Source organism: Mirounga leonina, unplaced genomic scaffold (genome assembly GCF_011800145.1).
Source record: "Mirounga leonina isolate KUSES-001 unplaced genomic scaffold, KU_Mleo_1.0 Mir_447, whole genome shotgun sequence".
NCBI classification, from domain to species: Eukaryota; Metazoa; Chordata; class Mammalia; order Carnivora; family Phocidae; genus Mirounga; species Mirounga leonina.
Window position 1 is genome coordinate 2138716 of NW_023270757.1, and position 12264 is coordinate 2150979.

General features: G+C 43.9%; 1 protein-coding gene across 1 annotated transcript in view; it reads right to left on the minus strand.

Annotated features, from left to right (window-relative positions):
* Window positions 1–12264, minus strand: part of ADAMTSL1 (ADAMTS like 1) — a 396511-nt gene that overhangs the window by 60612 nt on the left and 323635 nt on the right. The window contains exon 23 of the mRNA XM_034987936.1: window positions 10641–10775. Coding sequence (XP_034843827.1) covers window positions 10641–10775 — 135 coding nt within the window. The remainder of the gene's footprint in view (window positions 1–10640; window positions 10776–12264) is intronic.

The window sequence follows — 12264 nt, forward strand, 5'->3', positions numbered from 1 at the left end:
TGCAAACCTCTACGCGTGGCAATAGAGGACTGATTGGAGACAAGATCCTGACTGAGTTTTGACTCCATTCCATTTCATTTGGTTTGCACACAAAAAAAAATGAGTCCAGACGTCTGGACTCCATGGGCCAAGGCCCGCTGTGGAACAGCACCTTGTCCTCTGCTCTCACGAGGGATGCCTAACTCACACCCGTGCTCCTTTCTTGGCCTGTTTAATCCCATATATCCTCCATGGTGCTGCTCAGGTCCCACTGCCCCATGAAGTCAACTCAGGTGCTGTGAGTCCTCTGTAGTTTATGAGCAACACTCTCCAGGAGTCAGCATCCTCTCCCCAGGTCCCTTAAAAAAACAACAATGCAATCTACATTCCAGTATGCAGCGAAGAGGAACAATAAGGAAATTACTCTTGGGTGGAAGCACTTCACAAGTGGTCCAGAATCTCCCCTGAGACTTTGCCTTCTCCTTGGAGTCCTAGAAATCCTACCTTTACTACCATCCTCACCTCTAGCCCCAGGATCAAGGCAACAACTAAGTTTTATAGAGTACTTTAGAGTTTACAAAATGTTTTTACATATTTAATTTCATTTGACTCTCAAATCAGTCCTGAGAGATGGGTTAGCAACCCATTTTACTAAGGAGAAAGGAAGACTCATAAAGGTTATGTGACTTGACCATTGTTCAAGTCCTATTCCCAAGTTCATGCCATTTTCATCTTTTTGGTTCAGTAGTGGGCAAAAGCCTTTTCCTTTATCTTGCTTAATTTATCTGAGAGAGGTTGAAATGGCCAAAGGGAACTTGACTAAAAAGTATGTTAATTGGTAAATATATAAAAGAAGTATAGATAGCATAAAATGGGTAAGTTAGTGAAAAGGTAGGTTATCTCTGCCTTCGGGACCTGGCCTCCAAGGGGCATTTTTTCCCCCTTTTCCAACTTTATTGAGATATAATTGACATACCCATTGTGTAAGTTTAAGGTGTACAATGTGTTTATTTGACACCCTTATTTACAGCAAAATGATTACCACCATTGCTAACACCCCCATCTCCTCACATAATTCCCATTTCTGTTTTGTGGAAGACCTGTTAAGATTTATTCTCTTAGCAACTCGCAAGTATATAATATGGTATCCCCAGGGCATCCTTAAGTTTCCTGGTTCCTCCACTTTGAGAAGGGGAAGCCTGGGGCAAGAACATGTATTGCCAAGATAGTAATGACTAGCATTAGCTGAGCATTTACTGTGTGCCAAAGAGCCATTCTAAGCACTTTATATGTATTACCTCATTTACTCCTTCCAAAAGCCCTGGAGGTATATGTAGTTATTACCTCCATTTTACAGTCCAAGGCAAAGAGAACTTCCAGAACTTGTTCAGGGTAGTAAGGCTGTTACCACACGGCCGAGCCAGGCTTTCTGACTCCAGAGTCTGCACTCCGAACCACTCTAATGTGCCTGGGAAGGGTCCCAACAGAGAGCATGGGCCTTAGATGGAGAAATGGGAACAGAACTTTCAGGAGAGAACCGAAACCTTGGTCTTTTATTATAAATGCACAGAGCTGCCATTCAGTACTCTGTTTGTTCTTCCTCCTCAACTTACATTGCTTTCTTACTCTTCCTTCTGTGCTGATGGTTTCTAACTAGATAAGAAGTTCCTTGGTGTCAGGGGGCACATACATCATACTTCTCTGTTCCTACCTAGCACCTGGCATAGAATGAACCCTTCAGTAAGGCACCTGTCTCCTGAATGATTTTTTAGCCAGTAACTTACACTCAAAATGGCAACAAGTTCTGGTCCTATAAGGAAGAACTTGTGCCAGACACCACAGTGAAGAAGAGAATAGACTTCTTGATTCATAGATTCAACAGGGAAGTAAGGGATGGAGGCAGGAAATTAACATCTATTAGCAACCACTTTGTACCAAGCACTAAACTGGGCAGGTTGCTTATGATATCTCATTTAGTATAATTAATTCTGCAAGATGGGCATTATTGTTATGGTCTGAATGTTAGTGTTCCCCCCCGCCCCCCCCCCCCCCGTGCCTCCCACCAGATTCATATGCTGAAATCCTAATGCTTGGTGTGATGGTATTAGGACATAGGACCCTTGGGAGGTATATAGATCATAAGGTGGCACCTTCATGGCAAGGTTAGTGTTTTTATAAAAGAGACCGCATGAAGATCCCTAGCCCTTTCCACATTGTGAGGACACAGCAAGAAGGTGCTGGCTTTGAAACAGGAAGAGGGCCTTCACCAGAATATGACTGTGCAGGCACCACAAACCTGGCCTTCCAGTGCCAGAACTATGAGAAATACGTTTCTGTTGTTGATAAGCCACCCACTCCGTAGTGTTTGTTATAGTAGCCGGAACGGACTAAGACAAATTATTTATAATAGAGGAAGCAGATGCTGAGGATTTGGAAATAGGTCTTCTAGCTGAGGTCCAGCACTGTCCCGCCCATTGTGCAAATGAGGCAGGGGCCTTAGGTCATGATCCTGTCTTCCCTTCCACCATCTGCCCCCAGGTCCTGGGACCGCCGGAAAACTGCCTCTAGCATCACACAGATGCAAGAAGGCACGGAACCAGAGTGCGTATTTTCAAAAGCCAGTGCAGGGCTGCGGAAGGATTTATTAGGTAAAGCGTAGAGTTCCTCACTTTCCCACTGATGGACTTTCAATACCTGTCTATTTCTGGGACATCCGACTCATTCACGTCATTCCCGTTAAACATGGTGGTGAGGGCAGGAGGGCCTGGGAATTGTGTCCTTGTGCCAGCAAAGGGCAGGGGCAAGTGTAAGTTTCTCAAGGTCCCCATTTCCTGGCTACTTGGAGTCTTAAAATAAGCTAGTGCCTGGATGCTTGCTGTGGCTTGGGACGGTGGCTAGGCAGGGAGATTTACTGCCTCACTTTCTGTGTCCAACTATTTTAAGTGTCACTTATGTTCTGGTGTCTTTTTAAATTTATGGATGTTCACTCCGATCTAAAGAACCACAGCCCTCCTTCCTGTGGCTTCCTCGCAAATGCCCGCTGCAATCCTGATTTAGTTTTATGGTGTATGTGCTACAGAGCTTCCTGCAGGCCCCATGGGTCTCTCTTCTCTCCTTTGGATTTTATTAAAAAGAAAAGACAAATGTGCATAAGCAGGTGCCATAAACAACAACCAAATGCTGACCTTTCTTCTTAATAGCAAAGTATATTCTTTTTGTGGGCAAAGCTATAGGAAATCAAAAGCATTTTCCTTGTGACATAAAACCTCAGGTTTTCAATATAAATGAGAAAACAGATGCCAACTCATGTCTCTTCAAAAAAGGTCAGGATAAATTTCTCTTCTTTCCCTCTCCCCCATCAAGTATGCTGGCCCTTTTTTTTTTTTTTTTTTTGCCTTTTCTCCGCACCACTTTTCTGGCCATGTCTGCAATTTCTGATGGGATGGGTCTCCATGGTGGATTAATTTTTATCTAACTGTTGGCCATCAGAACTTGCCGTTCCCACAATGATCTTTAGAGAGGAAGTGGTGATGATCTTAGTCTTCCGAACAATCATGAAAAAGTGGCTTCCCAACAGGTGTGGCCGCGGGTACTGACTGACCTTTACTGTGTGAATTGCCTTCTAACGGGGTGCAGGAAGTGCTCGATCCAATCTGTATCAGAATAATCAGGAAGTGTACAGGGTGGGGTGAGAGTGGAAGTATGTGGAATAGATGATAAAGTTTTAATTATAGGAGAAATAAGATGGAAATGACTCAAGAGACTTTCTAAGCCAAGGTCCTGCTACCTAATCCTGTTTTAAATCACCTGAGAGTATTTATTTATTTTTTGAGAGAGAGACAGTACGTGTGAGAGGCAGAGAATCTTAAGCAGGCCCACGCTCAGCGCAGAGCCTGATACGGGGCTCAATCTCACCACCCTGAGATCATGACCTGAGCCGAAATCAAGAGTTGGATGCTTAATCGACTGAGCCACCCAGGTACCCCTCACCTGAGAATATTTATGCAGCCTCTTTTCTCCCCAGGACCTAGAATCTAGTTGGGAGACATGACATAGATGGGAGATACCTTTAATAATACAAACGGTGAGGTGCCTGGGTGGCTCAGTCATTAAGCGTCTGCCTTCAGCTCAGGTCATGATCCCAGGATCCTGGGATCAAGCCCCGCATCAGGCTCCCTGCTCGGCGGGAAGCCTGCTTCTCCCTCCCACTCCCCCTGCTTGTGTTCCCTCTCTTGCTGTGTCTCTCTCTGTCAAATAAATAAATAAAATCTTAAAAAAAATAACAACACAAACGGTGGTCTGCTCGGTGTCCTATCAGTGGTCTAGAGCATGGGTTGACTAGCGATGGCCTGAGCGCCAAACCCGGCCTTGTTTCTGTAAATTAAGTGTTACTGGACCACAGCTCCACCCATTTGTTTCTTATTGTCCATGGCTGTTCCACTCAGCAACTGCAGAGTTGAGTCCTTGCAACAGCTACCTTGTGGCCCTAAATGTATAAAGTGTTTCCTTCCTATCTGGTCCTTTATGGAAAAGGTTTGCCCAACCCTGGTCTGGAGTAGGTGCCTCAGGAGGTCAGCAAGGCGGGATCAGCTCAGGCTGAAGCACTACAAGAAGGCCTCACAGAATGGCTTGGACTGTGCCTTGAAGACTTCGGATTTAGCTAGAAAGGAAGGGACAGGAGGGTATTCCAGGCAAGAAAGGGTCAAAGCCATGGCAATTACTAGGGAACAGTTTGATTGGAATGGAGGAATCATTTGTGATAGGAATAAGATAGAAAGATCCATACAGAGGCTATGTCTGAATAGCAAGGAATCTTGAAAGCCAGGCTAAATTTTTTTTAAATGATAAAGCCTACCATTTCCCCACCCCAGCCTCTATATGAATAGAAAGGGATGTGGAAGTGACTTTTTAAGTCCATTCAAGCTCTGAGAATCAGTTTTTAAAAGTACTGATGCATACCCCCACCCCCAGAGATTCTGTCTTAATTGGTCTCAGGGGGGACTTTTCTTTTTTTAAACTTCTCAGGGGACTCTAGTGCAATTGGGAACCTCTTCCTAGATGAAGGAAATGGCCAGGCACGTGCCTGCAGAAGCCCAGCTCAGGGCCAGGTAGAGGTAGCAGGTGCCCAACACATGTGAGTCAAATTAAGTCAGCAATATTGGCTTGTACCAGAGCCAGCCTGATAAACCTCTCTTTTACTAGAGTCAGCTATATAATATTCAGTTGGCCACATGGTTTCCAATAAAAGAAATCACTTCTGCCTGCCCCTGCCTAATCCTGGAAAAGCCCATGATGCTCAATGCGATATTGAGTCTGTTTATAAATTTGGGCATTTATAGTTCTCTCACTGCTATTTTAACATGACCATTTACAAGGCCTTACACAATTTGCCCTCAGCCTTGTTACGTCTCTGATCTTCTCTCTCCCACACACAACCCCAATGACTCCATTCCTGCCCCACTACACTAGCTTCTTTGTTGTTCCCTGAATACACTAGGCATGTCCCTGCCTCAAGGATTCCACACTGGCTCTTCCACTGCCTCCCCTCCCCTCCCCCTTCCTCTTATCTCTCTTCCCTTCTTCTCTTCCTCCAGACACATGCAAGGCTCAACAGTTCATGTTCAAGTCTTTGCTCAAAGATAACTTTCTTGATGAGCCCTGTCTTGCCAATCTAATTTAAAATTGCATCCTCGTTCCCACACAGGCACTATCCATCCTTCCTTCCCTGCTTTATTTTCCATAGCACTTATCTAATATACTATGCCTTCCATACCTTCTAATATACTATGTCATTTACTTCATTGTGTTTGCTTTCTATTTCCCATAGCACAATGAAAGCTGTATGAGAGAAGGGATTTTTATTTTGTTCTCTGTTGCATCCCCAGTGCCTTCGATGGTGCCCAGAACATAGAAGTTGCTCAGTAAGTGTCTATTCCGTCAGTGCTTGGAATGCTTTTACTCATCATTTAAGACTGAGTTTGAACAGTTCCTCTCTGAAGCCCACTCTGATTTTCCCTTCGCCAAAGAAAGGGGTCCTTCTTTCCCTGTTCCCTTTGGCTTTTTCTGCAACTCTTTAGAGCTTTTTCTCACACATGACTGACTTTTCTCTCTCTCCTACTGCTTCTGAGCTCCAATGCTGGGGGAGGGCATAGGACCCTGCATCTAAGGGAGACTGGACAGGTGTGTGTAAAGGAAATGAACCAGAATTTAATAACAAAATCTTTGACTATCTTTTAACAACACTTTCTACAGTTGTACACCTAGGCAGGTCTCCATTTTATTCCAATGTGTTGACTTGAGTGGTCTGAAATGTGTCATCAGCACAAAGCAGGTACATGAGCTTTCCAGAGAATCGTATGGACGACCATTGGCCCCTGACGTTAACCTATTTACCAAGCCCTGTCGGTGTTACATCTTACAAATCCCTGAATTTGTTCACTTCTTCCCATTCTCTCCAGCTCTCTACTCTCACCCATGGTTATCTCTTACCTGAAATACTTCCTAAATGGTGGACTCTACCTAGTCTCTTCCCTGGAACCCATCCCCTGCTCAGTAGCCAGAACAGGCTTTTAATACACAAATCAGATGATGTCTCTCTCTTGCTTTTAAACCATTCAGAGACTTCCCATTGCAACTAGTGCAAAGTGTGAAAGTCTTACCAGGGCTCACAGAGGGCCAGCAACTTGCTCCTGCTTCTCTCTTTACCTTCATCTTAGGCCATTCTCCCCTAGTTACTGCTGTGATGCTTCCTTAAATGCTCTAGGCTTTCTTGCTTCAGAACCTCTGCTGGTTCCTCTGCCTTGGAATGCTCTGGATCTCCTCTGTCTGGGATGCTCGCTCTTCACTTGGATAGCTTCCAGTCTCTCTTCTAATCTCAGCTCAAATATCTCCTCAAGAAAGCTTGCCTAAAGCTCAGGCCAAGGGTGCTGTTCTGCCATATGTTCCCAGAGCACCAGTAGTTACTATTTTGATCACAGTCTTCTTACTTGAATAACTCTCCCCATCAGACTTGAAGTGTGTACCGGAATTCAAGCCAAACAAGGGCAGGTATGTTAATCTGCTTGTGTGTCACTGTATCTTCAGATCTAGGTCAGTGCCTAATGCCTAGTAAATGCTCAATAAATTTTTCTGGACTGAATGAATGAGAGCTAGGTTTTTCTATCGTATTTACTGTGTATCCCCGCCCCTAGCATAGTGTCTATATTAGGCACTCAACAAATATTTATTCAATGAGCAAACTGATCTATCTTTGAGATATTGCCTTCTTAGGCCCTTCACCAAGGCTTTCAATTTTGAACATTAATATTTATTCAACCGTTTTCTGAAATATCCTCCTACTTTGAGGGGTTTACATGAAAACAATGACTATAAACTGCACCCCAGGGCGCCTGGGTGGCTCAGTTGGTTAAGCAACTGCCTTCGGCTCAGGTCATGATCCTGGAGTCCCTGGATCGAGTCCCCCATCGGGCTCCCTGCTCGGCAGGGAGCCTGCTTCTGCCTTTGACCCTCCCCCCTCTCATGTGCTCTCTCTCTCTCATTCTCTCTGTCTCAAATAAATAAATAAAATCTTAAAAAAAAAAAACTGCACCCTAAACTCTAGATCTGGGTCTCATACATTCCAGCCATAGTTCCCTCATCGATGTGGTATGATTTGTCAGAACTGCATCTAGGCCAACCATGCTCTGCAGTTCTTAGGTCTTCAAATGAATAGAGAAGAAAATGTGCAGGCTGCTGGTCTCCGGTGGTCAGAAGGAAAACACTACCGCCTGGCTGTCGTGGGTGGGCCTTGGCCTCACTGCCTGGCTTCTCCAGGGCTGGAAGGGCTCTGAGAAGTGGAACTGTTACCATGCAGGGCCCTGGAGGGCCTGCTGATGCTGCTGAGAGGCTGCTGCATGTGCTGGCTGTGACCCTTGAGCCCCCGGCTGGGGAGAGGGGCCAGGCACAATGGCTTCTTTCATGGGAAAACTTTACTCTGCAAACCCAGGTTTGAATGACTGAATCTCTCTCCTCTTGGTAAATCACAAGGGACGAGAAAAGGTTTGTGCTGTTTGGCTCTCTATAAGACTAGCATGGCATGAGGTTCCAGCAGAGAAGTCAGGAGTCCCTCTGCCTGGGCATTTCAGCTTGCTTGCTCATGAAGGAGAGTTTGGGACTAAATATAGGGGGGTGGACCAAACCCTATGGATACATTCTGTGAGACATCCTAACAGGTTCTGGACCTAAATAAGATAGGCTGAGAAGAGATTGAACTGCTTTTCTTAAGCCACATATAATCATGTGTTTTCTTATTGGAAGCACCCAAGGTCATCTAATTTTGACAAAAATCTAGGGCCTCTCTTTCCTGACCTTCCTGAGAAAGACTTCTACTACTATAAGTCAGGTTTGTTGGCTTGCTTTTTTCTTTCAGGCTATTTTACTTCATGGAGAAAACCTAACCTAGTGACAGGATAAAAGACAGAGTGGTACGGTGCAAAGACTGGTCCTCCTCAGAAACAAGAGATGTGTGATCACCACCATAGACCTTGGTGTTCTTTCTACATAATGAGGTGGATGGACTAGATCAGCGATTGGCAGACATTTTCTCTAAAGGACTAGAAAGGAAATACTTTAGGCTTCTGGGCCGTATGGTTTCTGTCACAAGTAGTTGACTTTGCCATCATGGCATGAAAGAAGTCACAGACAATACATAGGTAAATAAATGGGCATGGCTACATGCCAATAAACTTTATTTACAAAAACAAGCAGTGACCTAGATTTGGCCCCGGGACTATAGTTTGCCAAACCTGTAAGACATTATCTCTTAAAAGTGTTTATGTAATAATTCCAGAATGTGATTGCCAAATTTACTATCAGCTGAGTCTAGGCAAATATTTAAAACATTCACATCATAAATATGTGTGTGTGTGTGTGTGTATGTGTTTGCTTTCTATTTCCCATAGCACAATGCTGGTGAGGCATCAACATTCCCTGCTAGAGTCCATGTTGCCTAAGCAGTTACGTTCAGGGAACTTATGGTTACTGACTCGCTGTCCCATTCAAATGGAACAGTCTGGATGTGAACTAGGGTATTACGGTGTCTCTCAACTGTTAGAGTTAAATACCAGTCTAAGGTAACAGAGCACTATAAACTAGCAATGGAATGCAGCAACATAAAGCACAATAAATTCTTATTGCTTATGACTACAATGAGACAAAATATTATTCCAGAATAGGGAGAAAGAAAGTAAAACTATCACGGAAAAATATGAGCAGGTTAATTTTTCCAGCATGCTGAATGGCACCGGAGTGACCCAAGAGTTACTGAACTTGAAAATAAACCATTGCTGCACACTCTGCTAGTGACTGGGCTATGATTAATAGTTATGACAATTTCTCATAGTGATGAGTCTAAAATAAAAAAAAGTTTACAATACTCACATTTAATTTGGAATACTTTTACCATTTATAAGCCAAAAGAAAGCAGTTTGAAACTTCCATGAATTCTGATTAACGTGATGTGGAAAAACTCAATGCCAAGCTTGTGTAAGTTATGGGAAACAGAATAGGGCTACTTGTCATTATATGTGTCTTATTTTTAGGATCAGATCAGAAACAGAGAAATTATAGGCTTTTTCCATATGCTCATACACTATGAGCATTCTTTGTTAATTTTAGATCATAATGAAACCTGAAGGTAATCTTTCTGTTTGTAATCCTATACCAGTCCCTGTGGCCATGTTGATAAGTCTGACTTAGCAACATGGCCAGTATGACTAGGCACCCTTTGGCCTCCTGCTCCTTGCTAGGTGGTGGGGAGGAGAAAAGAGAAACTTGCAACTTTGAGCCAAAGGAATAATTTTAGTTACCATTAGCAACATTTGGGGCCACAAAGAATTAGCATGGTGATTTCCCCCATTTTGTAGACCTGTTTTTTTTTCCCTCCAGGCTTTTGAAGGCAGATAATTCTTCTCTTCCACCTTGACTTGACCCTCTCCAGAAGCCATAACGGGAGTACAGAGGTTCCTGTGGCATCTCCATGATTCTGGTGTGAAGGGTCCAGGGCCTGGATGCCCTCATAAAGCTCTCTGCTACCAGAGGGCACCAGCCATGTGGGCAATAATTGGTGAAGGTTCCCATTGACAGATGCCAGAGAAGCTATACTTGGTAAAGCTATTTAAACACTTGCTTGAGGAGTCCATCTGTGTTGGTTTCAGGCCCTACCTATAGAAGGCTAGCCTAAATAGAATTATCTAGCTTTTTCTTCTTGAAAGCTGATGATAGCTCTAGTTTAGTTATGAGGAGGTCATGGCGGCACACTGGGGTATGGTTGGCAAGGGGAGAGGAGATATAGGAGCTATTTTTACTACTCTGCTTTTTACTTACTTACTGTTCAGTGAGTCAATCTGATTGAGAGGATCTTGACTGTGGTATTAGCCCAAGAGGATTCAGAAAGGAGCCATGTTGGAATCTAGACAAGCTAGAGTCCAGACTAAGATCTGCACTCACCTCACATGGAAAGTCAGCCAAGTTTCCACTGGTGAGTCTGGATTCTGTAGGCAATTTAGTGATTTCCTGTTGGCCACCCCCTCCTGCTGCCTCCCTCCCACCTGCAAGCAGTCACCCATCCATAAATCCTGTCCAGCCCTGGATTTCAGCCCAATGTTCCAGAGATTTGGACTCACCAAGGAGAGCGGAATTCCCAGGATCCAGGACCAGCTGTGCTCCCAGAGGAGATGTCAGCACTGAAGGAAGGTTCGGTCCAGTGGCTGAAAGCAAGGCCCTGATGTCTTCCAACTGTGTGGGGACTTGGGGGGGATCTGTGGGAAGGCAGATGGGGAGTCAGGCAGGTTAAAGCATAAAGGCTGTATTAAGGGGGGAAGGGAAGATGGGCATGTATTTAAGGCAGGCATTATGGTTGCCTTTTAGCATCATTTTTTTCCCACAGAGAAAGTGTACCTATCAAGGTGAGTCAGAATTTCCAGCTTAGTATTTGATGCCCAAAACAGTAAGGTCAGTAATAAGAATCAGGCATGTTGATTTTAGGAGTTCCTTACTGTATACCACTTTATACCACAGTACCACTGGGTCTCTATAAATGTGTAGGCAAATTAAACTATATTATAAAAATACTCTTAAAAAGCCAACACTTCTTCAGCATTTATTATATGCCAAGTCCTGTGTTAAATAGTTTTCATTCCTTTTTTCATTTAACTCTTACGGTATCCTTTAGAGCACTCTGTTACTGTCCCCACAGATAGGGATACATCACCACAGGAATTTTTTATCTTAGAGGGAGAGCGAGAGAGTGCACACACATGTCGGGGGGGGGGGGGGGAGGAAGGGGGGGAGGGAGAGAGAGAATCTTAAGCAGACTCCACGCCTAGCACTGAGCCTGACACGGGGCTCAGCCTCACGACCCTGAGATCATGACCTGGAGCCAAAACTGAGTCAGATGCTTAACTGACTGCACTATCCAGGTGACCCAGGAATTTATTATTTAAAAAAAGCCTACCAGTGACATTTTCTATGAAAAAAAGTTTATTTATGAAGTTGATAAAGTGAATTTGCTTTGTGGTCTGGATTTTTATGCCCAGGTAGGACCAGACAAGCAGGACAGGGATGATTTGTTCTTTAAAATCTTAGAAGGAGTTAGGGCTGAAGTCATCAGGGGTCTAGTTAACCAGAGCCCAAAGTGACACAAATGGGAAATAGAGTGGCTTATCATTTCCACTGGACAAATAAAGAGGAGAGCACCTATTGAAGCTGGTGGTGAGAGGACTCAAGATTCTCTGAGAAAAGAAGCAGAATCTTGTTTCCCCACTTCCTACGTCTCCCAAGGTGGACTCCCATCTTTTTCTCTAGAGCACTTGTTGGAGTCTGAAGAGAAGCAGGAGTATTTCTTTTGTAACTGATGGTCATTTCATTAGTGTTCAGTGAGGGCCGATTTTGTGCCTGTCACCTTGTCAGATACTTGTTAAGGGTGGCAAGTAAGCCATAATGGCTTGAGAGTCCGCTTCAGAAATATGCCTTCTGTCTACTCTGCCTTGACTGCAAAAAACCATTGCATACAGAAAACAATGATGAGCTTGAGATTTTTATATCTGTATCTATATATATAAATTATAAAGACATTATATATGTTATATATAATTTAAAAATCTTCTTTATATGGTATAGGTGAAAACATCATGTTTGGGTTCGGGAATGCTCTATTTGAGCTGTGGCTCTGTCATTCACTAACTTGGGCAAGTCACTTAATTCCTCTAAGCCTTAGTTTCCTTGTCTATAAAATGGTGAGGAAGCTCA